The following is a 21431-nucleotide window of genomic DNA, read 5'->3' as shown; positions in this document are numbered from 1 at the left end:
GGATGAGTACATGCAAGGGACGTTGTACTTGTGTGCTCCTCTGCTTCACATCTGCTCAACAGGTCCCTAGGATTTCCCTGTTTAGCCAATGGAGACCTCCAATGGTCTTGATGGGAGAGGAGAGCCCTTGATTCAGGTTTCATCAAACCTTTTTTTTTTTTACCATCCCAGGCAGTGTCTTGCTCTAACTTTGGCCATGGAGAACTGCAGCAGCAGCAAAGTAGACACCCCAACCAACATCTCCTTGGGGGTTGGCGGTCTCCCATTCAGCATCTTTGAATACAAGACCATCTCAGTCTTCCTGGTGCTCGCCATATGTGGAATTGGCATTATTGGAAATGCCATGGTGGTCACCGTAGTTTTGACCACTCGTGACATGAGGACTCCGACCAACTGCTACTTGGTTAGTTTGGCTGTGGCTGATCTGATCGTTCTGGTGGCTGCTGGCCTGCCCAACATCTCTGACAGTCTGGCAGGAACATGGATCTATGGATTTGCTGGGTGCCTTGGCATTACCTACTTTCAGTACCTGGGCATCAATGCATCTTCCTGGTCTATCACAGCTTTCACTGTGGAAAGGTAAGGGTAGATTTCAGTAAATCATCTTGTCCTCTATTTGGCATCCTTCAGATGAGACGGTCCTCAGAATTTCAGCCAGCATGGCTCAAAGCTGGGAGTCTGGGAGTTGTAGACCTAACCAACCAGGAGATTGTCAGGCTGATTGTCTGGAGTGTGTGTGAAGAAGGAGAGAAAACATTAATTGTCCTTCAGACATAAGGTAACCCATAGGATAGGATGGACTTATGCAACAGTTACATTGATCTGTTGATTCTTCTAGATCAGGGCTGTCCAACTCCTGGCCCATGGGCCAAATGTGTCATGTGTTGGCCACGCCCACCCATTTAGTGAAGGTGAAAAAAGTCCCGATACATCACATGATGCCGCCGTGATGACGTGAGTTTGAAACCCCTGTTCTAGATAAATAGTCACTAAATACCTTCTGTTATGGCCTTCAATGGCTCATAAGACCTTCATTCTCTTAGATCAACCTTCTTCAATTTAGGTTGACTACAACTCCCCGACTTCCTACTCTGAAGAAAGCCTCTGTTCTGCTTGGCAATAGCTTACCTGGGTCTCTGGGAGCTTTTCCATCACCTGCATCTGATCCTTCTATCTGGAAATGGTGCAAATTGAAGAAGGGGCCTTCTGAAGGCCAGGTAGAAACTCTCTTCTGAGCTATGAATGATGCTCCCTGAATGTGTTTGTGCAAAGAACTACATAAGAGATAGCATCGTTTGCGAGATGCCACTCGATGGCCCTTTCTGCACAAGGCAGGAAGTGACCGAAACAAAGAAACCAACATAAAGGTTCTTGCTAGATGGAGGTGACTCTTCCTGCTGTGTTCACCTCCTTTCAGGTCACCTCCTTTCTTACAACCCTCTCTCTCCTTCCTCTCTTTCCCAGATATATTGCCATCTGCCACCCAATGAAGGCGCAGACAATGTGCACCGTGTCTCGAGCCAAGCGCATCACTGCATTTGTCTGGATCCTCACCTCGGTGTACTGCATGCTCTGGTTCTTCCTGGTGGACGTGGCTGCGAACAACAGCCAGCAGCTGGAGTGTGGCTACAAGGTCTCCCGCAACCTTTACCTGCCCATCTACCTGCTCGACTTCACCCTCTTTTTCATCACCCCTCTCCTGCTCACCACTGTGCTCTATGGCCTCATTGGAAAAGTCCTTCTCCAGAGCCATGCCCTGCACCAACCCCCTGCCCAAGGGGAATGCTGGCGAGAGCGAAGCAACCAGGAGAAAAATGGCACCGAGGTTGGTCCTCGCAGAGCTGGCAGTTCAAGAACCAGAGTGCCTGTCTCTTCCAGGAAACAGGTGGGCAGACATGGTTGAGTTTCCAGGGTCCATTTGGGGCAGCGGGGGGGGGGGGGGGGGAAACATCAGGAAGGTTTGTGATGTTCACCCTGTAAGCCAGAGTTTCTCAACCTTGACAATTTTAAGACATCTGGACTTCAACTCCCAGAATTCCCCAATCAGCCTGGCTGGCTGGAGAATTCTGGGAACTGAAGTCCACACATCTTAAAGCTGCCAAGGTTGAGAACCACTGCACAACTGCAATAAGAGGTAGCACTTGAGAAGGCCATCTCTGTGCAGGGCAGTGGTGAAATCCAAATTTTTTTACTACCGGTTCTGTGGGCGTGGCTTGGTGCGTGTGGCAGGGGAAGGATATTGCAAAACCTCCATTCCCACCCCACTCTGGGGCCAGCCAGAGGTGGCATTTGCCGGTTCTCCGAATTGCTCAAAATTTCTGCTACCGGTTCTCCAGAACCTGTCAGAACCTGCTGGATTTCATCCCTAATGCAGGGTGTCCTTTCACCCTCACCATTTGTAGATGTCCATGTAAACATAAATCATCTGTCATTCCTCTTGAGTACAACTGAGTAAGCTGAAGTATTAGCCAATTTCTACTCAGGTCTTCTTGGCACTCTGGGAATAGCCATCGCTGGACAGATGCTACCATGTGCTGTGACCAAAGGCCACATTGCATTGGTCTTAAATTTCAAAGCTTGGCATGCCACCTTCCCTGGCCTCAGGGCTAGCCTTTCAAAGCTGTGTCTCATCTCCTCTGAAGCCCTCTGAGCTCCTTCTTTTTCCTCCAGGTCACCAAGATGTTGGCTGTGGTGGTGGCCCTCTTTGCCCTGCTCTGGATGCCCTACAGGACCCTGGTTTTGGTGAACTCCTTCGTGGAGCACCCCTACCTGGACCGCTGGTTTGTCCTCTTCTGCAGGATCTGCATCTACACCAACAGCGCCATCAACCCCATCATCTACAACCTCATGTCCCAGAAGTTCCGTCTGGCCTTCAAGAGGCTTTGCAAGTATAGGGAGGAGGAACTTCAGCGGCAGCGTAGCTTTTACACAGCCTCGGGTGATGACAGCACCAGGAAGGCCGGCCCCATCAGCCAGCAGGCCAGCCACAAAGTGGGGAGGCTGGCTGGGACCCCCAGAGCAGAGGCTGATCAACAAATCCTGAGTCAGAAAGAGAAGGAGATGCAATTTAGCTTGCTTTGAAGGCTCCAAGGTCCTGCCTTTTTATTTTGTCACACCAGAAACTGACTTTGTCTCGCCCAGCACAAGTGGGTGCCTTTGAGGAACTTGCAGGCTTCAATTTTATGGACTTTTTGAACAGGAACCCCCCCCCCACAATTTAAGGGACAGTTGGGCCAAACCATCCCCTGAGTTTGGCCAAAAGAGGGAAGCTGGGGAAGAATCTTCAGGATCTCTCTTTTTGAGAGCCCACATCAGTTCAGGTGACTCTCCAAAGTCCACCAGCATGGGGGGGAGGGGCACCTTTTTCTGGAAGAAGACTGTGGATTCCTCCAGAACAAGGTAGGAATTTGGAGCGGAGCCTTCTCCAGCCGTACTGGAGCAGCCCCTACTGGTTGGGAAGGCAGGACCTTGGATGCCTTTCAAAGCAGGCCAGGCAGAAGGAGAGATAAAGGCCTCCAGATTTAGCATTCATAGCAGGGAATGATGGGGATGGGGGAGTCTTTATCTCCATGCCCTGGTCATGCCCTTCACCGAGGTGCTTTGATGCCCAGTGCAAGAGTCAAGAATGCTGTGCAAGATGGTCTATTTATCTGATACACCAAGCCTTTTATTACCTTTTACTTAACTTCAACTGTTGGGCATTGGTAATGAGCAAAGGTAAGTTTCCATGGCTGGAGTGTTTCCATAGTCCAACTTCTATGCCCCTCCCCCCTTCCTTCTTTCTTTCGGTGAAGATCAAAATGTTGGTCAAAGGACGGACTTCCCTGTGTCCTCATCCCTTTCGTTTGAGCAGATGATCTGTGAGCACAAATTGTTAGAATAGCCAGAATAGAATGCTGGGGTTATATGTACGTATTGCATTTCTAAGTGTATTAAAATGTCAGCATGATTTGAGTGCTCTGAGACGATCACCTTCCAAATTAATGTAAAGCAAAGTCTAAAAGGTCCCTGACTCTTCATAAAATTCTAACCTCCAATTCTGCAAAATCAAAACAGAATTAAGCTACCAGACTGGAGCTCTCATTCCTTCAGAAGACACGATAGGTAAAATCTGTCTCCTGGGCATAATTGGAGAGGGGGGAAAAAGCGACTTATTTTTGCTTCCTTGCCAAAGGGAAAATGCTGCCTTTTCCGGCTGAGTGCTGCTTTTCATCCTCCGGCAAATATGCTTAATTGAAAAGGTAGAAAGCTCGTCCATCTTGCTTATGGTACCATGCCCACAAAGCATGCAAAGTGACTCCCCTTGTGTGTTTTTCTGCAGAAAAAAACTCTGGGTGCCGTTTTGCCTGTTTCAGGCTGATAATCCAATTCTGCACTTGGTTTCGAGTGAAGTCAGGATCACAGTGGCAGCCAAGCCATATTGCAGGAAAAAAATCCACAGAGAGGTGACAAAAAGGAAGTCAAGGAGAAGAAAGGGAAGATTTGTTTTTTTTTTAAAGGGAGCTTTTGCAAAATTTCACCCATGTGAGCAAAAGAATCTTTGTGAGAAAGCTTTTCTGGGAATTCTGACGCAAAACATACTTTTTGAGATATTATTAAAATGGGCTTCCCGTTATATGAATGAGATATATAATTAGCCTGACGCACACATTTTTTCCTACCATTATTTTAACAAGCAGCCTCTCAGCTTCGAGAGGAAATGATCAACACTTCAATAGAACCATATTTTGTGGCTAACCCAATGCAGGAGCTTCTGAATTAAGGGATGAAAGAATATCTTGTCTTGTGACACTCTAGGAAAGTCTCTGGACAGCTTCAGAAGGAGTTAAGAACAATCCTTTTTACTTGGGAAAATTGTGCATCATTCATCTTGGGGAAACCTTTTATAACTGGCACCCACTGGGAGAGAAATAAGCTCTCCAACTTTGCAGAGAAGGATGGGCTTTGTACCTGTCTCCATGATCAATAAATCAAAAGTGAAGTGGAATATTTTATTTGTTTCCAAATTAATGCCCCATTCAATTAGGAAATGTCCATCAATAAATTAAGTTATCTGGGCCAATTTTGGTGCGTTTAGTTGTTCATTCTAAATTCACTCCTGGTGATCCAAAGGTCCTGATTTGAGAAGCGCAAGAAGTATGACTTTTCTTTCTTTTATTGATTTTCTTTCAGCATCTCCATCTCTCTTTTTTAAATTTGTGCCCATCATAGGAGGTGACTGCTTTCAAATGCAGACCCATCTCGAGGATGCAGTTAAGGAAAGCAAATTGCGTATTCCCCTGATGTGGAAGTCAGAAAGGTTGCCTCTGTTGTGATTTCACCCCCCCCCCTTACTCAGTGCTGGGTCTGCCCTGCAAATCTTGTAATAAATGGTAAAAGTGACAGGATTTGATTAATGTCTGCCTTCTTTGGAAAGAGATAGAGCTCTGTTGACCTTCAGCAAAACCTGGAGGTTCATGTGCAGCCTCTCCCTGTGCGTACCCGAGATCAGTCACCCTTCTCATCACCCAGCTGCCTCTCTTATTAGACTTTTCTAATTGAATTTAGAATAAACTCACTCATGGCTTGCACAAGAAATAATGGGAAATCTTCAGAGACCCGGCAGCAACTCCGCCATCCCATTCGCTGGCTTAAATTGGGTCCTGGGAGTATTTAAGAGGAAAAATAAAATCGGCCTCACAATAACCGAAAGCTTTTCAGGCAGAGAATAAAAGCTGGACGCTGCCCTTTGCCTGGCTGTTTTTCCAGCAGATCAAATTACAGGAATAATAGCCGGGGCTTAAACCTGCGAGTGGCATTCAGGGCTGCTACCTCTGAGTGGCCCAGGCGCTGAGGCTTTGTTCTGCTCCCTTGATAGGGAACCTGTAGAGAAAATCACTGTTTCCATTTTAAAGACAGGAAAGCAAAGGACAATAGAAGGGCAGGTTTTAGTCCCTCAGAATAGCCTTGATGAGACCGGCTCCTGCCTGCTCCTCAAACTAAGGTAAGAAAAAGCAAGCAAGCAGCATTTTCAATCTAAAACTCCAAAGATAGGAAATGGGATTTAGCCATTTGATTGAATTTTCATTCCAGGAAGACCCCAAGTCTCTCGCTCACAACTGCTTCCTGCAAGTTATTCTTCCTTTCAGAGCAACTGTGGAAAAATCTCAGGACCTCAATGCATCAAATATATTTACAGAACCATTAGCGGGGATATAGAGAAAGGGAGAAAGAAGCAATTCAGGTCTAAGGGAGTTATAAACTGATTTTATGGGAGGTTGAAAACCACTTTGGGAAATATATTGGTGCTCTCAGCATGCCGGGTTAATTCGAGGATGGCAGCCTGCCTGAAAATTCAGATTGGGATGCCAGGTAAACATTCCAGGACAAGCCAATCAGAAACCCCTTCTAGAAAGCTGCCAAGAAAGCTACATGGATGGAATTGAGCAGGAAGGAGGCAACGGTGAGCTTCCATTGGCAAAATCCTGCCCAGAAAACTTCAGGGATTCATCCAGGGTCTCACCAGGAGTCAACACTAACTCGAAGGTGTAAAAGCCCCAACAACAACATGGTGTGAGATGGCAAATGAAATAGTCCATATTAAGAGGGGGGAAAAAACAGGGACCAAAGTCAGGCAGTGCTCATAGAAAAAAGAACTAGAGTTAGGTTTTTGTGATGAGGGTGTAAGTGGAAGTCAGTGGAAGATCTTGACAAGATTTGTGGCTGGTGGCTGCAAAAGGCAAAATTCTGGGTTACTGTCCATGGTCCTGAAAGACAAAATGGAGTGGGGGTGGGGAGAAAGAATTTGCATTTTCTGGTCCCAGGTGTTATTGCATTGGGTTATTCTTTTTATTTTTCAAAACAAAACACCCACCTCTATTTGCTTGGCTGGGTAGCAATAAAGAACTTATTTTTCCTCTGCAAGGCCCATAGTTAAAAAAGAAAAGGGAAAAATAAATGCAGATGCTTTCAAAAGAACGGCAGGTGAGCCCCTGGCAAGATTGCTTTGGAATTCATAAACATTTGGCACAAAGAGCTGAAATTTTCGAAACGCAGGGGAGCCAGGATTGAATAATTGGGGATGGAGGCTTAGAATCTTCCCCAGTCCCGGTTCACAGCCTGAGTTAGATCTGTGGAATTACATACTTTGGAGCCAGGCCCTGTGACCCCTAACTAGTGGGATGCTTGCAATGCCCTCCCTCCCTCCCTCCCTCCTCAAGCTCGGATTGCCCCATGGAGGGCTGCAAGACCCGTGGCATTCATGCCAGGGAGTGAGCCTGCTGCTGCTGCCCACAGATCCCCGTTTGCTCTCTGTGCTGCTAAAACTGGTGGCAGAGTCATCCCTTGTGAATCATGCAGATTAATTCAGTGCTGTGGGGAATTCTGGAGCTCTCGGTCTGCCTCAGAGCTGAGCAGGCCCAGGAGGAAAGCCTCCACATGAGACAGATACCCTGACAGGGGCCATCTGCAAGACAAACCACCAAGAAAGGCTTTGGGGAGCCAAAGACAGACTGAAGCTGTTGGGGAATCATGTGCAACCCCCCCCCCTCAGCATCTGAGGCAGCTGGCTTCATTTCAAGGACTTGGGGGGGGGGGACATACATTTAAATCTCATCAGTGGCGATTCCATAAATGGCTTTTTAAAGAGTTTTTGTGGGGGACAGACAGGAACGCAGCCGGGACCAAAGCCATTTCTTGGAAGGGTGTTTGCACAGCAGAGCAAAGCCACAGCTGGGAAAACCAGCAGGGCAAAGTCTGGAGAGGCCATTCAAGGGCTGAATTAGCCACATCAGCCGCTTGGCTTGTTTGCAGAGAGCGAGAGCGGCTGGGGACGCTGAAATGACCACAGTGGGGAGGGAGGAGCTGCAGGTTAAAATCCGAGTGGAGCAAAACATTTCCCACCCCATTAGCTCCACCTCGGAGGAGGAATTCAATCACAGGTCACGTAGATGTTTGTGGTTTCCTGTTTCAAGAGCCGGACATTCTCAGATTTGGGATTTTTCAAAATGGAAGCCTTGTTTAATCTGTGGGCTTGTCTAGAATGAATAGGTCCAGGTTGATGGACAGCAGCCAGCCTTTGCTGAAGAATAGAGACAGGTGATAGATAGTAATCGCAACAGCACTTACACTTGTATTTTATTTTATTTATTTTATTTTATATTGGATTTCTATACCGTCCTTCTCCCTGAGGACTCAGGGCGGTGTACAGCCAGATTAAAAAACATGCAGAACAAATATTAAAAACAATTAAAAGATATATAAATTTGGCCCAATTAAAACTCATTTACCAATTAAAAACGTTTAAAACATTTAAAAAACAGTTAAAAATTTCATCTTAAGCCAGCCCGGCTTGTTTAAATAAATGGGTTTTAAGGGCGCGACGGAAGGCACTGAGGTCTTGGATTCTCCTTATCTCTGGGGGGAGCTGATTCCAGAGGGTAGGTGCCCCCACAGAGAAGGCTCTCCCCCTGGGGGTCACCAGCCTACATTGTCTGGCTGATGGCACCCCGAGGAGGCCCTCTCTGTGGGAGCGCACGGGTCGATGGGAGGTTGTTGGTAGCAGCAGGCGGTCTCGAAGATAGCTAGGCCCTATGCCATGGAGCGCTTTAAAGGTGATAACCAACACCTTGAAGCGCACCCGGAAGACAACTGGGAGCCAGTGCAGCTTGCGCAGGAGCGGTGTTACATGGGAGCGCCATGCTGCTCCCGTCACTACCCGCGCTGCTGCGTTCTGGACCAGCTGGAGCCTCCGGGTGCTCCTCAAGGGGAGCCCCATGTAGAGAGCGTTGCAATAGTCAAGGCGAGAGGTGACGAGGGCGTGAGTGACTGTGCACAGGGAATCCCGATCAAGAAAGGGCCGCAACTGGCGAATCAGGCGAACCTGACAAAAGGTCCCCCTGGTTACAGCCGTCAGATGTTCCTCCAAGGACAGTTGCATATCCAGGAGGACTCCCAGATTGCGAGCCCTCTCTGTGGGGGCCAATGACTCGCCCCCAATAGTCAGTGATGGAGTCAACTGACTATATCGGGATGCCGGGAGCCACAACCACTCAGTCTTGGAAGGGTTGAGCTTGAGCCTGTTCCTCCCCATCCAGATCCGTACAGCCTCCAGGCACTGGGACATCACTTCAAGGGCATCGTTGGGGTGGTCTGGGGTGGAGATGTACAGCTGGGTGTCATCAGCGTACTGGTGGTATCTCACCCCAAAGCCACGGATGATCTCACCCAGCGGCTTCACATAAATGTTGAACAGGAGAGGCGAGAGGACCGATCCCTGCGGCACTCCACAAATGAGAGGCCTCGAGGTCGACCTCTGCCCCCCTGCCAACACAAACTGCGACCGGTCGGAGAGAAAGGAGGAGAACCACCGCAACACGGTGCCTCCCACCCCCAACTCACTGTGCTTTACAGCCCTCTCTAAGCAGTCTACAGAGTCAGCCATTTGCCCCCAACAATCTGGGTCCTCGTTTTACCAACCTCAGAAGGATGAAAGGATAGATAGATAGATAGATAGATAGATAGATAGATAGACAGACAGACAGATGGTGATAATAGATGATATAGACAGATGATTATGATGATAGATGTATGATGATAAGAGAAAGTTGTTGATGATGATAGATGGATGTGTGTGTGTGTGTGTGTGTGTGTGTGTGTGTGTGTGTGTGTGTGTGTGAGAGAGAGAGAGAGAGAGAGAGAGAGAGAGAGAGAGAGAGAGAGAGAGAGAGAGAGAAACCCAGAAGAGAAACATAGGAACAGCCAAGCACCTTCTACAACTATTGGCTGAAAAACAAGCCAGCCAGGGCTCTCCTCCCTCTCCTCTCATCAAAATAGGAAGGTAAGGAGGTGAGGAAATCCAGGCAGGACAAAAACCAAGAGCTACAAGCAACGGGCTGAATTATTTCCGCCCATAATGGTCTCCTCCAAGTTTGTGCACAATAAATGTCAGTGGGTGTTTGGGAGGCTGAACACCAGAAACCATCAATAAATAGAAGGAACAAGGGCTGTTTGAAGCTGCCCAGCAGCTTTTATGAAGAGCTGGCTATTTTGATCTGGTGGAAAAAGAGGTGGGGGTGGTGGGGGCTGCAGGAGAAATCTTTTTCTGCATGGACCCCAAGAGGGGAGGGGGGAAAGAAGGGAAAAACAACCCAGATCTCTGCCAGGAAAGCAGGGTGCTTTTATATTTATTTCGGAACAGCTATCTGCAAGCGCATCTAATCGCGTGATTGATATTACAGCCTCTCCAGTTTTCAGGCCAAGCCAAGGACCCCAGTTGGGGGTTGGACTCCAAGGATTCAAAGCACAGGCGAATTCCCCGTTGATATTTCTCCTGTCCAAAGCCCTTTCCTCACGATCAGATTGCTGAGTCCCGGGTAAGGCTCCGGGGAATTGGATGGCCACAACAGGGTCTCCTGGCAGCTGAGGGTCTTTGCAGGGCAGGGGAGTTGAAGGAGAGACCCACCCACCCCAGTTTAGGTGGGGAGGCGTCTCCCCTGGCAGTGGATGAGGACAGAGATAGAGTGCTTGGTCAAGTGGACAAAAAGGAGAGAGGTTCCTGGGGAGAACCGAAGCTTCTTTTCATTGCTCATTTTAGCTCCCCTTTTCTTCAGCTTAAAAATAACAGTGGAAGAGATGTTGCAGCCCTGAAACTCTGTCACGGATGGTGGAATTAGAGACTGCATGACAGAATCTCAGTTGCTCTTTGCTGTTGACAGACAGATTTCATAGGCTGTGCTAAGCTGCCTTTGGCTGGACCCTCCACTGCACTGAAAAAGTTTGTCTTTGAGCTGCCAGTTCATTGCTTAGACTTCATATGCTAAATGTAGAGTATATGAAAAAAATCTGACACTCTTGTCCTTCAAGAATCACCTTGCAGAGAGATGGATGGCAAACAAATTTAATAAATAAAAATAAATAAATAAGGGTTTTAAATAGGCAACAGCTCTTTCAAATTGTAAGCCAAGAGCAATCCTTTCTGCCCTGGGCTGATTCTCGATCCAGAGGTTTCTGGATTTGAACCCTCTGTGGTCTGTACCCCTCAAACTCATTGCATGCTAACCCAGCGCTATTTTCATTTGTCCTTAACTGTCCTGCAAGGATGGCGCCATGACACCAAAAACTTTGCTAAAGAAAGAATCCTCCCCATTTCTAATCTGGATTGGTGGATTGCTTCAAGCCAACAATGTATAAAAAGAAATCTCTTTGACGTGCTTCAATCTTGCAAACAGAATGACTCATTCTAGGCAGCCCCCTCCTGCTGCTTTGTCTGGGAGGGAGGGGGGTCTTGTGCTCTGACGTTTGGCCAAGGGGCACTTCATATCTTCCAGGGATGCAGCACAGCTCTCCAAATTTAAAGTCTTATTTTCTCCAGAAAGGTCAGACCCTCCGAGGTGATGCCGACTCACTGCAGAGAGCAGCAAAGCTAAACCTGAACAATTGCTCTGTGTGGATTGCAAAGCTAATTTAGGGCTAATTTAGCATCGTTCAGGCCCCAGAAGCAACAGATGCTAGAACCAAGCATTGCTTTAGATTTGATCTCCTGAAGGGGCTTCAATATGGTGGGAGCATGAATATAAAATCTGATCAGGAGCTACCCCACAGTTGGTTAGAAGATGGGCAGCTAGAAAAATATTGTACAAGTAAATAAGGCAAGTCTGTCTCTTAAATCAGAAGTCTCCAAACTTGGCAATTTGAATACTTGTGGACTTCAACTCCCAGAATTCCCCAGCTGGCTGGGGAACTCTGGAACTTGAAGTCCACAAGTCTTCAAGTTGCCAAGTTTGGAGACCCTGGCCTTAAAGCAGAACATCCCGCCTGCTGTATATAATTCCCCAAAGCATCGCAGTATTTGACTCCTTTTATTGAGTTTTGATCATCAGCTGCCTCGAGTCTCTCCAGTGTGGTGGTCTTGTAGATCCTCATCCTCAGAAGCACTTTTTGGAGACAAAATCCAAAATGTTGCCCAGCCTCCTGAGATATTATGGTGGCAAAACCAGAGCTAGCATTTGATTTTTCTGTTCCTTTAGTCCAACTCTAAAGCAAACCGTTACATACCCAACAGTGAATGCAACCTGATTGCCAGCCAGGTGCTCTCCCCATCTCCCCCATGAGCCTCTCTTCAGCGGTTGGACCAAGCTCCACAATTCCGGGCATAGCTGGGCCAATTTCCAAGCTGCTGCTGCCTTCTCCCCTATTCCTGCCCACAATTCTCTTCTGTGCTGCTGTCAGCCACCTGCCAGACAGGCCTGACGTAGCGTGCCAGCCAAGAGACCCTGCGCCAGCCAACTGGAAAGGCAGGCTGCAGAGAGCATACTGCAGAGCCTCAGGAGGCCTGGCACACATCAAAACGCTGCCACTCTCTAGGACAGTTAATGAGTAACAATCAGCTGTAATACAGCATTTGAAAAAGATCAAAGCCATTTGCCCCAGGGCTCCCAATTCCCCAGATTGCAGTGACGGCAGAAAAACTGAAGAATTTGGAGCAGCCGAGGGATTGGATGCAGGAAGACTGGTCTTTGGCCAATCCCCTTGGTTCTCAACCGCAGGGAAGGTTTGTGACTACCACCAGATGTTAGGGAGTTGCAAGGCGATCGACTAAAATATTTCCAAGACCCCGAAAGTGGCCACAGAACCCTCAACTATGCAAAAGACCCGTGTTTTACACTTGTTACCCCTCACAGAAAACAAAATGATTTCGTTCCTGCCCAATTGTATCCTACCTTACCTGCAGTCATCCTACAGGTCAAGCATTCGAAAATTCAGCTTAGCAGAGAGAGAGGTTGTGCCAGGAATGAGTTGGCACCAGCTGGTATCTTTAGAAAGGTGTTGGTGCCTCCAGTTGTTTTTAGAAGGCTCCTCGAGTTGGTATAAATTTAGAGGCAGGATTTTAAACAACAGTGCTGTTCACAAAAACAGGCTATTAAGGTTCCCTGGCATGATGGGCAAAACACAAGAGAGGATTTCAAAGCGAAGGAGCTTCTAGATGACGGAATGGCTTAACGTCAAGAGGTAAATTTTGCAGTCTTCAGCCCACTTTGCTTCACCTGGCTCAGCTCTTCCTCCTCCTCCTCCATCTCTTCAAGGACTATTTTTGAATGGTTCCCCTCCCGGTCCTTGAAGGACCTTCAGGCCAAAATACAGGCAGGTCCCTCCCCCCCCTTAAAGCCAGCCAAGCTGGTCCTCTCTCGCTATCCCCAAAATGCCTCTTGAGGGCCCCCTCTTCCCTGCATGGGAGACCATTTCTGAGTCCTCGCCCTCTTGTCTGTCTTAAGTCTCTGCTTCCTGGACACCTTGAGTCCAGGCAGCTGTGTGGCAATTGGATCTCTATCCTTTATAGGTCTAGGGCATCACTTGTTAAATCTAAGCACCAAACCAAATTCCAGAGCTGCCATTGGGACAGGAAAACGCTCTCCACCTGCCCAGGTATCATTCCAGAGACTCGAGAGCCCAACTTCAGAATGGTTCCCAGATCAAATTCCAGCTCAAAGATGGATCAGTCCTGAGAAATCCCCTCACCAAAACAGCTCTGGGTTTGGGGGGGGGGTCTGCCTGAGCCCCTCCAAGTTCCCAAGCAGCTGTGATGAAGAGCAGGGCTCTGGCGACGTCCAGTGGCCAGAATCATACCATGCAGGCAGTGGCTGGCAGTTAGTCTCCTCGCACAAGATCTGAGCCACATTTCTCCTCTGCTTTCCTTCCCCAACTTGTTTGCCCTATCAGAGTTCCTGGCCTTTGGGAAAAGCCGTAGCTTGCCGAGTTAGTTCATAACTTGACTTGGCTTCATCAGTTATCCCTTTGGGTCACAGAAGATTCTCTCTTGGGGGGGAACCTGTTACAAGTTGGACTTTAAAAAAGCAAGCCAGGAAGAAAATTCAACTTGTTTGAGCTGGGATGTTAAAGAAGGCTCCTGCATAGTCCTCGGATGACAAAGGTGACCGATAAGCAAGTACTGGAGCCATAACACCAAGCATGTCACTAGAAGGCAAAACCACAAAACTGTCTCACTTAATTTGGCCACCATGTCATCTGGGGGAATTCGCTAAAAGGAAACCAGGAGGTCAAAGAACCCGGTAGCTGGACACCATCAAAGCCAACACCAGCCAGAGCATAGAACAACTGAAATAAGTCGTGCAAGTTCAGATGATGTGGAGAGACGTGGCCGGTAGAATCGGACAAGACTGAATGGATAATGTGATCATCATCACGCTTGGGGGAAGAAGATCTACCCAACCTGGCTGACCTTCTTCATCCAGCCCCAGGATTCGAATCCACTGGCCAAAGGCCCTAACTTTTCTTCCCCCCCACGTGTCCATGCAAACACCAGTCTGAGACCCAGATTTAATGAACATTTATTTATGTACAGGCTTATACACATCGTTCCCAAGCAGAGAGTTTCCCCCTCTGCCCTTCAGTGCTGTCTTGTCTGCATTTCATTTACAGTCCACATCAATTCTACACAACCCACCGGACAACAACGGGGAAAGGGAAGGAAGGAAGGAAGAAAGGAAGGCAGCTTCTTCCAGTTCACCCAATTCTGCCCAGGGACCCCTAGATCAGGCAAGTTTGCCTGCTGCCCCCTGCCCCCTCAGCAGGGAGGGTCCCCAGCCCTCCGGAGTGAAAGCTGCCGGCCACTCGCTGGCAGAATGCCAAGAACTTTCAGGATGGCACTCTCGGAGCAACAGCAAGTGCCAGTGTCAAATGCTGGGGAAAGGGACTGGGCACGGACCCCAAAGGGTTTTCTGCAGGGCTAGGTGGCTACAGCAGCTGCCCCACACTTTAGAATGCCCCACGTAATCTATCTAGAGATGTGGAAGGCAAGCTGGGGTATCGTGCCCTGCTAGCATCTGTCTGATCCCACTTCCTCTGCAAAGGGGAGCCCCGAAAAGCCTCTGCCCCTTCCAAGCTTCCACGGGGTGGGTGGGGGGTGGGGGGAAAGAGGAATGCACCTTTCACCTCCCTGAAAAGTGGGAGGGGGTCTTGTTTTAGGAAAATAGGGCAGCCAACCACTACAGCAGGATTTGCTCTTCACCAGGATTTAGCTCCATATCTTTTTCTCAAATGGCCAGACCTGCCAAGATCTCAGAGCATGCACAGAGTGTAAATTTGCACCCCGCTCCCAACTATGAAAGATCTGCTCTTCTCCTTTTGTTCTGGGGGCCAATGGGAGAGGTCCTTCCCAGAAAGACAGGGGTTTGCAGCTCACTTGCTCTCCCCCTCCTCTATTTTATGCCAGAAGGGCCTGAACAAGTGACACGGGGCCCAGGGCCAACTGAGGAGGGGATGCCAGGAGCCAAAAAGGAATGGAAGGGGGAGACAGAAAAAAATAGCTGGATGCAGGCAGCCACTTTCTCTCCAAAAAAAAAAAAAAAAGGAATTCTGCACCATTAGATGATTTCAGTTTTGTTTTTAGTAGGTGTTTCAAAAAGAATTGAAATTAAACGTATTTTGGATACTCATACAAAATGCCCAGTGATTCTATAAATGAAATCTTGATGGCTGTCCCTCATCTTCAACATCAGAACCCCCAATTCTCCGAGGGCCCCCTTGTGCTCAGGACTTTGTCTCTAAGCCATTTTGGGCCCTTGGCTTTGCCCTCTGATCTTGGGCCCTGGCTTCCTGGACATTGGGGGGGGGGGGAAGGATGGGGGTGCCAGGCACGCCGGGAAAGATCTGCTGCCCCAATGAAGTCTTGGCCCACAGCAAGGGGAAACATGCACGTGCTTGATCCAAGACCCAGATTCTGCAACCTGAAAGGGCTGCCCAAAATGTTTCTTGGGTCCCTGCAGTAGCAGTTGCTTGACAGCAAAATCACCACTATGGGGATAAGGGGGTGGGTGGGAAGAAGTGACTACGAAACTGAAAAAAGAAGATGGAGCAACGAGGGCCTCTGACTCTTCCTGCAAATGAGCTGTGTTGAGCTTTGGAGGAATGGGTCCTCCAAGTGGCATTCCGGTCTTGCAGCTCCTTACCTGTAATTCACACCTGCTGTTCAGATCCTACTTCAGCCAACCCTAAACAACGCGGCCTTGAGAACAGGGAGAGGGGGCACCTAGTGTGCCGGGCTGAAGAAAGTAGTCCCCGGAGACACATATTGGGCCTCTGGGCTTCAGTGGAAGCAGGGTCCCTGCAGCACCCTCAATCTTCCTCTCCCCGCTTCTTAGGCTCTGCTACGGAAGAGCCTCCTTCACGGCTGCTCTTCATGCAAACCCAAACCTTCCCTGGTTCCAGACCGAAGGGCAGAGAGCATGTTGGGTGGCAGCAGTCCCCTCGGCTGCCATGACCGGCAAGAGGCCTGCATTCCCAAGAAGGCCAATGCTGCTCAGGCACAAGGACAGGCAGGGCTGGTGTGTTACTTGATATGCTCGGCTGCGTGCGATGAGCAGTAGTACTTCTTGTGGGCAATGAAGGTGGACAGGCTGCTGAATTTGATGTTGCAAAGGCGGCAATAGCGGTGGCTGCCGTTGGCCACGGGGGTGGGCGGCCCTTTGCCAGAAGGGGTCTGCGCACCTTTGTCCGTATACCCAGAAGGGGGTGCACTGGGGAGGGCCTCGGGCAGGGGGGAGAGGGGCAAGGGGACGGAGGGGGAGAGGGGCAGGAGGGGCTGGGGAGAAGCTGTGGGTTGAGGGCTCCCATTGGACAGGGGAGGGACGGGCGCCTCTTTGCCATTGAAGCTGTCCTTGGGCAGTCTGGGGGCCGGCTGTGGCGGGGAGGTGGCTGGCAGGGAGGGAAGCGGGCTGCCATCGGCCAGCGTCCGGGTGGCCTCTATCAACGTGGACCCTGCTGCTGTTTTGGTCACAAACAGTCCATGAGTATTTCGGAAGTGCTCTACCAAGTCTCCCTTCACAGTGCCATTGATGGGGCAGTAAGGGCACACGGCCAGAGGCACCTTGGCACCTGCGAGGTGCTGAGCTTTGCCCTCCAGGTAGCGCTGCTGCTGCTGGAGTGGCTCAACGGCAGGGAAGCTGGCTGGTGCAGCCACGGGGCTCAAGGAAGGCACCACCCTCTCCACCTTAATTGATACCCCTTCAGGTTCCTCAGCCCGACGCTCTGGGCTGTCTTGGGCCTTCCGAGGTGCTGGGGCGGCCCCCTTGATCTTCTGCAGCTGCTCTATGGTGCTGGTCTGCAAGGGCGTGGCCGGGCAGTAGTACTTCTTATGGGCCAGGTAGCTGTCGAGAGTGTGGAAGCTGATCCGGCAGGCCGTGCACTCGTGGTAGTCCGCCAGGGGAAGGAGGGAGGCTGGGAGCACCCGGCTCCCACTGCTCAGGCGGGGCTTCTTGCTGAGGTCGATGGGGCCCTCGGCATCTGGGCTCGAGCTGGGAGACGGGGTGGCCTTGACCACCGAAATGAGAGCAGGGACCACAGGAGGCGCCTCAGGGCGCGGGACCTCTGGGGCAGCCCCCAGTTGGCTGCTGGCGTTGTGGATCTCGTAGAGCTTGCGGCGTTTGCGAGTGCGGATCGGCTGGGGGAGGAAGGGCAGCTTGCCGGCCGCACTGCTCCGGCGCAGGGGAGGGTCGTGGCGGGAGGCGCAGTAGTAGCGCTTGTGCACCATGTAGGTCTCGTGGCGGCTGAAACGGATGTTGCAGGCTTCACAGACGGTCCGGTTGGGGTCATCCTCCGGTTCCTCCACAGAGCTGGCCCCTGGGCTTGGGCTCCCCTCGCTGATGCGCCCGGTTCCATCCGTCTCAGGGGAGGGGCTGGCTTTGGCTGCGCCTTCCTCCACTTTGACCTCTTGCTTGATCTCTAGGGCGGGAGGGGTGGCATTTCCCTCCAGTTCCCCCTCCTGGGCTGCGCTGCTCTCTCCGGGCGACAGACGTGGCCCGGTAGTGGTTGGGCCTTTGGGCGCAGTGGCGGGAGCCGTCTTGGCTTTGCGCAGGACAGACGGGCTCTCCTCAGCCAGGCGGCGGCTGGAGCAATAAAGACGCTTGTGGACGTAATAGTTGTTGATGTTGTTGAACGTGATCTCGCACTCAAAGCAGGTTGCGCCCTTGGGCATGGGGGTGCCTGGAAAGAGGGTGGGTGGCACCCCACCGTGGCCTTGCTTTAGGCGGCTGTGAACCAGCTCGGACATCTTGGCCAAGATTTCGGACGCCTGGGGCAGCACGGAGGCTTCATGGCCAAACAGGTACTGGGGCAGAAAGACGGTGCCTCCGGAGGTGCTGGCGCCAAGCTCACTGGGCACCGGGCTGGATCCCGGTGTGGGGCTGGTGATCTCCGACTTCACCTTCACAGAGTGCAGGCTGTGGGGCGAGGGCACCCTGGAGGACGCATCCATCTCGGCCTCGGGTTCAGGAGCTACCTCTTCTTGGGGGGCTCCTTGAGGGTCTTCCCCCTCATCTAAAGGCTCTTCCTTGATTTGCACGGGTGGGGCCCCGTCAAGCCAGCTGGCAGCCGGACTCTTTTCTTGGGGGGGAGAGCCACTTCCCGCATCCTCTGCAGGGGACCCCCTCGCGTCTTGTAAAGGGGATTTGGCGGGGGTCTCTGGTGGGCTCTGCTGAACAGCTTTGAGCTCTGAGTTGGGCAGAGCTGTCGCTGTGGGGCTATGCAAGGTCACGTGCTGCTGGAGGCTGGTCAAGCAATTGGCCACGTAGCCACAGAAGCTGCACTTGAGCGCAGAGGATGAACCTGGAGAGCTCAAGCCTGCAGAAGGGGAGAGAAAGAGAAGGTTGAGCCTTTATGGGAAAGCACGGGGTGGCTGAGCTCACATGTTGGCAACTGGGATCCTAAGTCACCATCCTTTACCAATTGCATAAAACAGTTGACCAGCCTTGCACAAATCAAGCAAGTCGCCTGGCTCAGCATCTTCTGGGAACTCAATGATCTTCTCGCTCTCCAAGGTCATCTCCATCAGCATGAATCCAAAGGAAGCCATCTTTCATGGCTTAGTGCTATTAACTTGACCAGGCAACCTGGTCAATTGCTGCCAATACCAATCAATTTATGGACACTTGCTAGAATTCTCCAGTCAATTCACTCCCTACCTGTTACTAATTTTAAAAAATGCCATTTTATGAAACAGGTTCTTCAGAACTCTATCAGCCCTTCTAACCAGGACAGGCTATCTCTATCAATGATGAAACTAGGTAATTTGGGTAATGAAATGAGCACCAAAGATCCCTCATTTCAACCAGGAACTACAAATCTTCTCCTCTGTTCGCAGGCTACCTCTGGAACCCCCTCACTTACCCGGGGCCATTGGCTTAGTGGTGGAAGCAGGGATGGTGGGGCCTGGGGAATAGACCTCTCCTTTGGAGCCAGGCTGGCAGATCATGTGATTGGTGACCAGGTGGCTGTAGAGGATGTCCCGAGTGGTGGAGATGAAGCCACAGCTGTGGCAGACACCTGGAAGCACAGGAAACTGCCTGATTGTTGGTCTATAGAACATTAAACTACCTACTTGGGCTGCCAGGAGCTCTCCAGACACTTGTCGATGGTGGGCACCAGCTAATGAATCTGGGGACATCTGCATGCAAAGCTGGTGGTCCACCAAGAGCCTGGATTCCAGTTACATGAGGGGTTACTGATACTGGTGCAGACCAAGTGTACAGTGGATAGGAGGAAGCATCTTATAGGGACAAAGGTGACTTAGAAGCGTAGTAAATGAACTTATTATAATCGTTTAGGTCTATTCCATCTAATCTAAAATTATAGAGTAGATAGGACTTTCCAGAGTTTCAAGCCAAACTCTTCTATCTGCAGATGCTGAACTTAAGATCTTCTGCAAGTTGAGCAAAGGCTCTGTCACTCAGATCTGGCATCTCCAAGAGGCATCTAATGGTGGCCAACTCTCTTCTCCCTCCTACCATAAGACCACACAGTTTTTCACAGCTTTCCGCCACCAACATCTTCTGTTCAATTAGAGAAGTCCAAGACTTTCTCCAACCAGGTCACTTCAACCATGAGAGGCCTCAGCAGGGAACTCTGGGGAGTAGGACCCTGGGCAGAAGAGAAGCTCCCACCACCAGCAGTGGAGCCTTCCTTTGGCCTGGCACAAGGGTTCGTGAACGAGGAAGAGTAATGTGTCCACAGCTAATGGGCCTCTGAGAAGGATTCGTTTCATGCCGTACTTCCAGCCCCGAGTCCAACTTACCATTCAAGGTATCTGTGTGTACTTTGAGGTGTCGCTCACAATTTGCTTTTGTGGTAAAGGCAGACAGACAGATGAGGCAAACAAATGGTCTTTCTCCTGAAAAAGGAGCCAGGTGAGAATTGCAGGACTCGGACAAAAATGGTGTTATCTCCTTGCCCCAAAATGGCAGGGCTCGCGCACAGTTTTCTGCATGGCTCTGCAACATGACGGAGAGGCTAAAGTACACCTGCTGATGGGTGCACCTTACAAAAAAATCAGTTGGACTTTGGCAGGAGATCCCCATGGCTGAGATCTTACTGCCAGAGATTAGACTTTATATTAGAGAATAACCTCATAATGGTATCCAGACTTCCTGTCGGTCTCATACTATTGCAACCTTTGAAAGCTGGGGTGAGCTTGAGCCTGTGCCTCCAGCCTCTGGGGCCCCTTCTTCCTGAATCTCCCCCAGCCTAGCCCCCTTCTGCCCCTTCCCACCCAACCTGGGTCCCCCCGGGAATGGCGCAGGTCTTACCGCTATGGCTGCGCATGTGGATCTCCAGGGAGCTGGCACTGGGGCAGCTCTTCTGGCACTGGGGAAAGGGGCAGATGCGCTCGTTGGGGTAGGCATCCTTGGGCTTTTCATCCAGGGTGGGCGAGGTGGAGTTCTGGCGGCTGGCACAGTAGTACATCAGATGAGCCTGCAGATTCCGTTCACTCCGGTACCAGATGCCACAATCCTTGCAGGGAAAGACGTCCTCTGGAAGGCAGAAGAGAATCAGAGGAGGAGGAAGGCGGTCTTGTTTGCAGACGGAGAACCCTCAAAGGATGTGGACTTTGGGCAGGAGAGCGACCGGTCAAATCTTCCTCCATCAGACCAGCCCTCCTGAAGCCCAGCCATAAAGCTCAGGGGCTGCTTTGAGCCATCATTAGTTTTTAGTCTGTTCCAAAAAGATGGGATTATTTACAGGAATAAACCGGTGGCTTCTTTGTCTGCTACCTTCCTCTAGACCAGTGTTTCTCAACCGTGGAAGCTTGAAGCGCTGCTGGCTGGGGGATTCTGGGAGTTGAAGTCCACCCATCTTCAAGCTACCAAGGTTGAGAAACACTGCTCTAGACTTCCATTTCTACAGGCTGTCCTCCATTTACAATCATTCATTTAGCGAGCATTTGAATTTACAACAGGACTGGAAAGAGAGACTTACAACCGGTCCTTGAATTTACATTGTAGCATCCCCGGGGTCTTGGCAACTGGAATCTATTTACAATGGTTGTGACACCCTGGGGTTATGCGATCACCATCTGTGATCTTCCCAGGTGTCTTCTGACAAGCAAAGTCAATGGAGGAAGCCGGATTCCCTAATGACTAGGTGATTCACTTAACAACCACGAC

General features: G+C 50.3%; 2 protein-coding genes across 3 annotated transcripts in view; one reads left to right on the top strand and one right to left on the bottom strand.

The window, feature by feature from the left end:
* Positions 1-196: 196 nt before the first annotated feature.
* LOC139323673 (thyrotropin-releasing hormone receptor-like) lies at positions 197-3081 on the top strand. The gene is made up of 3 exons (XM_070953112.1): positions 197-579; positions 1465-1885; positions 2671-3081. The coding sequence occupies exons 1-3, from the start codon at positions 197-199 to the stop codon at positions 3079-3081; spliced, it is 1215 nt and encodes a 404-aa protein (XP_070809213.1).
* Positions 3082-14308: 11227 nt separating this feature from the next.
* The window catches only part of ZFPM1 (zinc finger protein, FOG family member 1), a 69684-nt gene continuing 62561 nt past the window's right edge, over positions 14309-21431 (bottom strand). Inside the window, exons 7-10 of one of the 2 annotated variants that reach the window (XM_070952785.1) lie at positions 20574-20798; positions 20063-20158; positions 19159-19314; positions 14309-18612 (exon numbers count right to left, since the gene is read on the bottom strand). In XM_070952785.1, coding sequence (XP_070808886.1) covers positions 16325-18612; positions 19159-19314; positions 20063-20158; positions 20574-20798 — 2765 coding nt within the window. In that variant the 3' untranslated portion in view covers positions 14309-16324. The remainder of the gene's footprint in view (positions 18613-19158; positions 19315-20062; positions 20159-20573; positions 20799-21431) is intronic. The other variant, XM_070952787.1, reaches the window with a different exon arrangement.

Source organism: Pituophis catenifer, unplaced genomic scaffold, assembly GCF_029215685.1.
Source record: "Pituophis catenifer annectens isolate HBS135680 unplaced genomic scaffold, rPitCat1.0.hap2 SCAF_13, whole genome shotgun sequence".
Taxonomy (NCBI): domain Eukaryota; kingdom Metazoa; phylum Chordata; class Lepidosauria; order Squamata; family Colubridae; genus Pituophis; species Pituophis catenifer.
Note: the sequence above shows the minus strand (reverse complement) of the source record. Positions and strands in the feature narration are given on the sequence as shown.

Excerpts from the sequence above, each read along its gene's own strand:
- LOC139323673 (XM_070953112.1), top strand. The coding sequence starts at position 197 with ATGGAGAACTGCAGCAGCAGCAAAGTAGACACCCCAACCAACATCTCC. Across the intron at positions 580-1,464 it reads ACAGCTTTCACTGTGGAAAG|ATATATTGCCATCTGCCACC; the intron begins GTAAGGGTAGAT and ends TCTCTTTCCCAG. Across the intron at positions 1,886-2,670 it reads CTGTCTCTTCCAGGAAACAG|GTCACCAAGATGTTGGCTGT; the intron begins GTGGGCAGACAT and ends TTTTTCCTCCAG.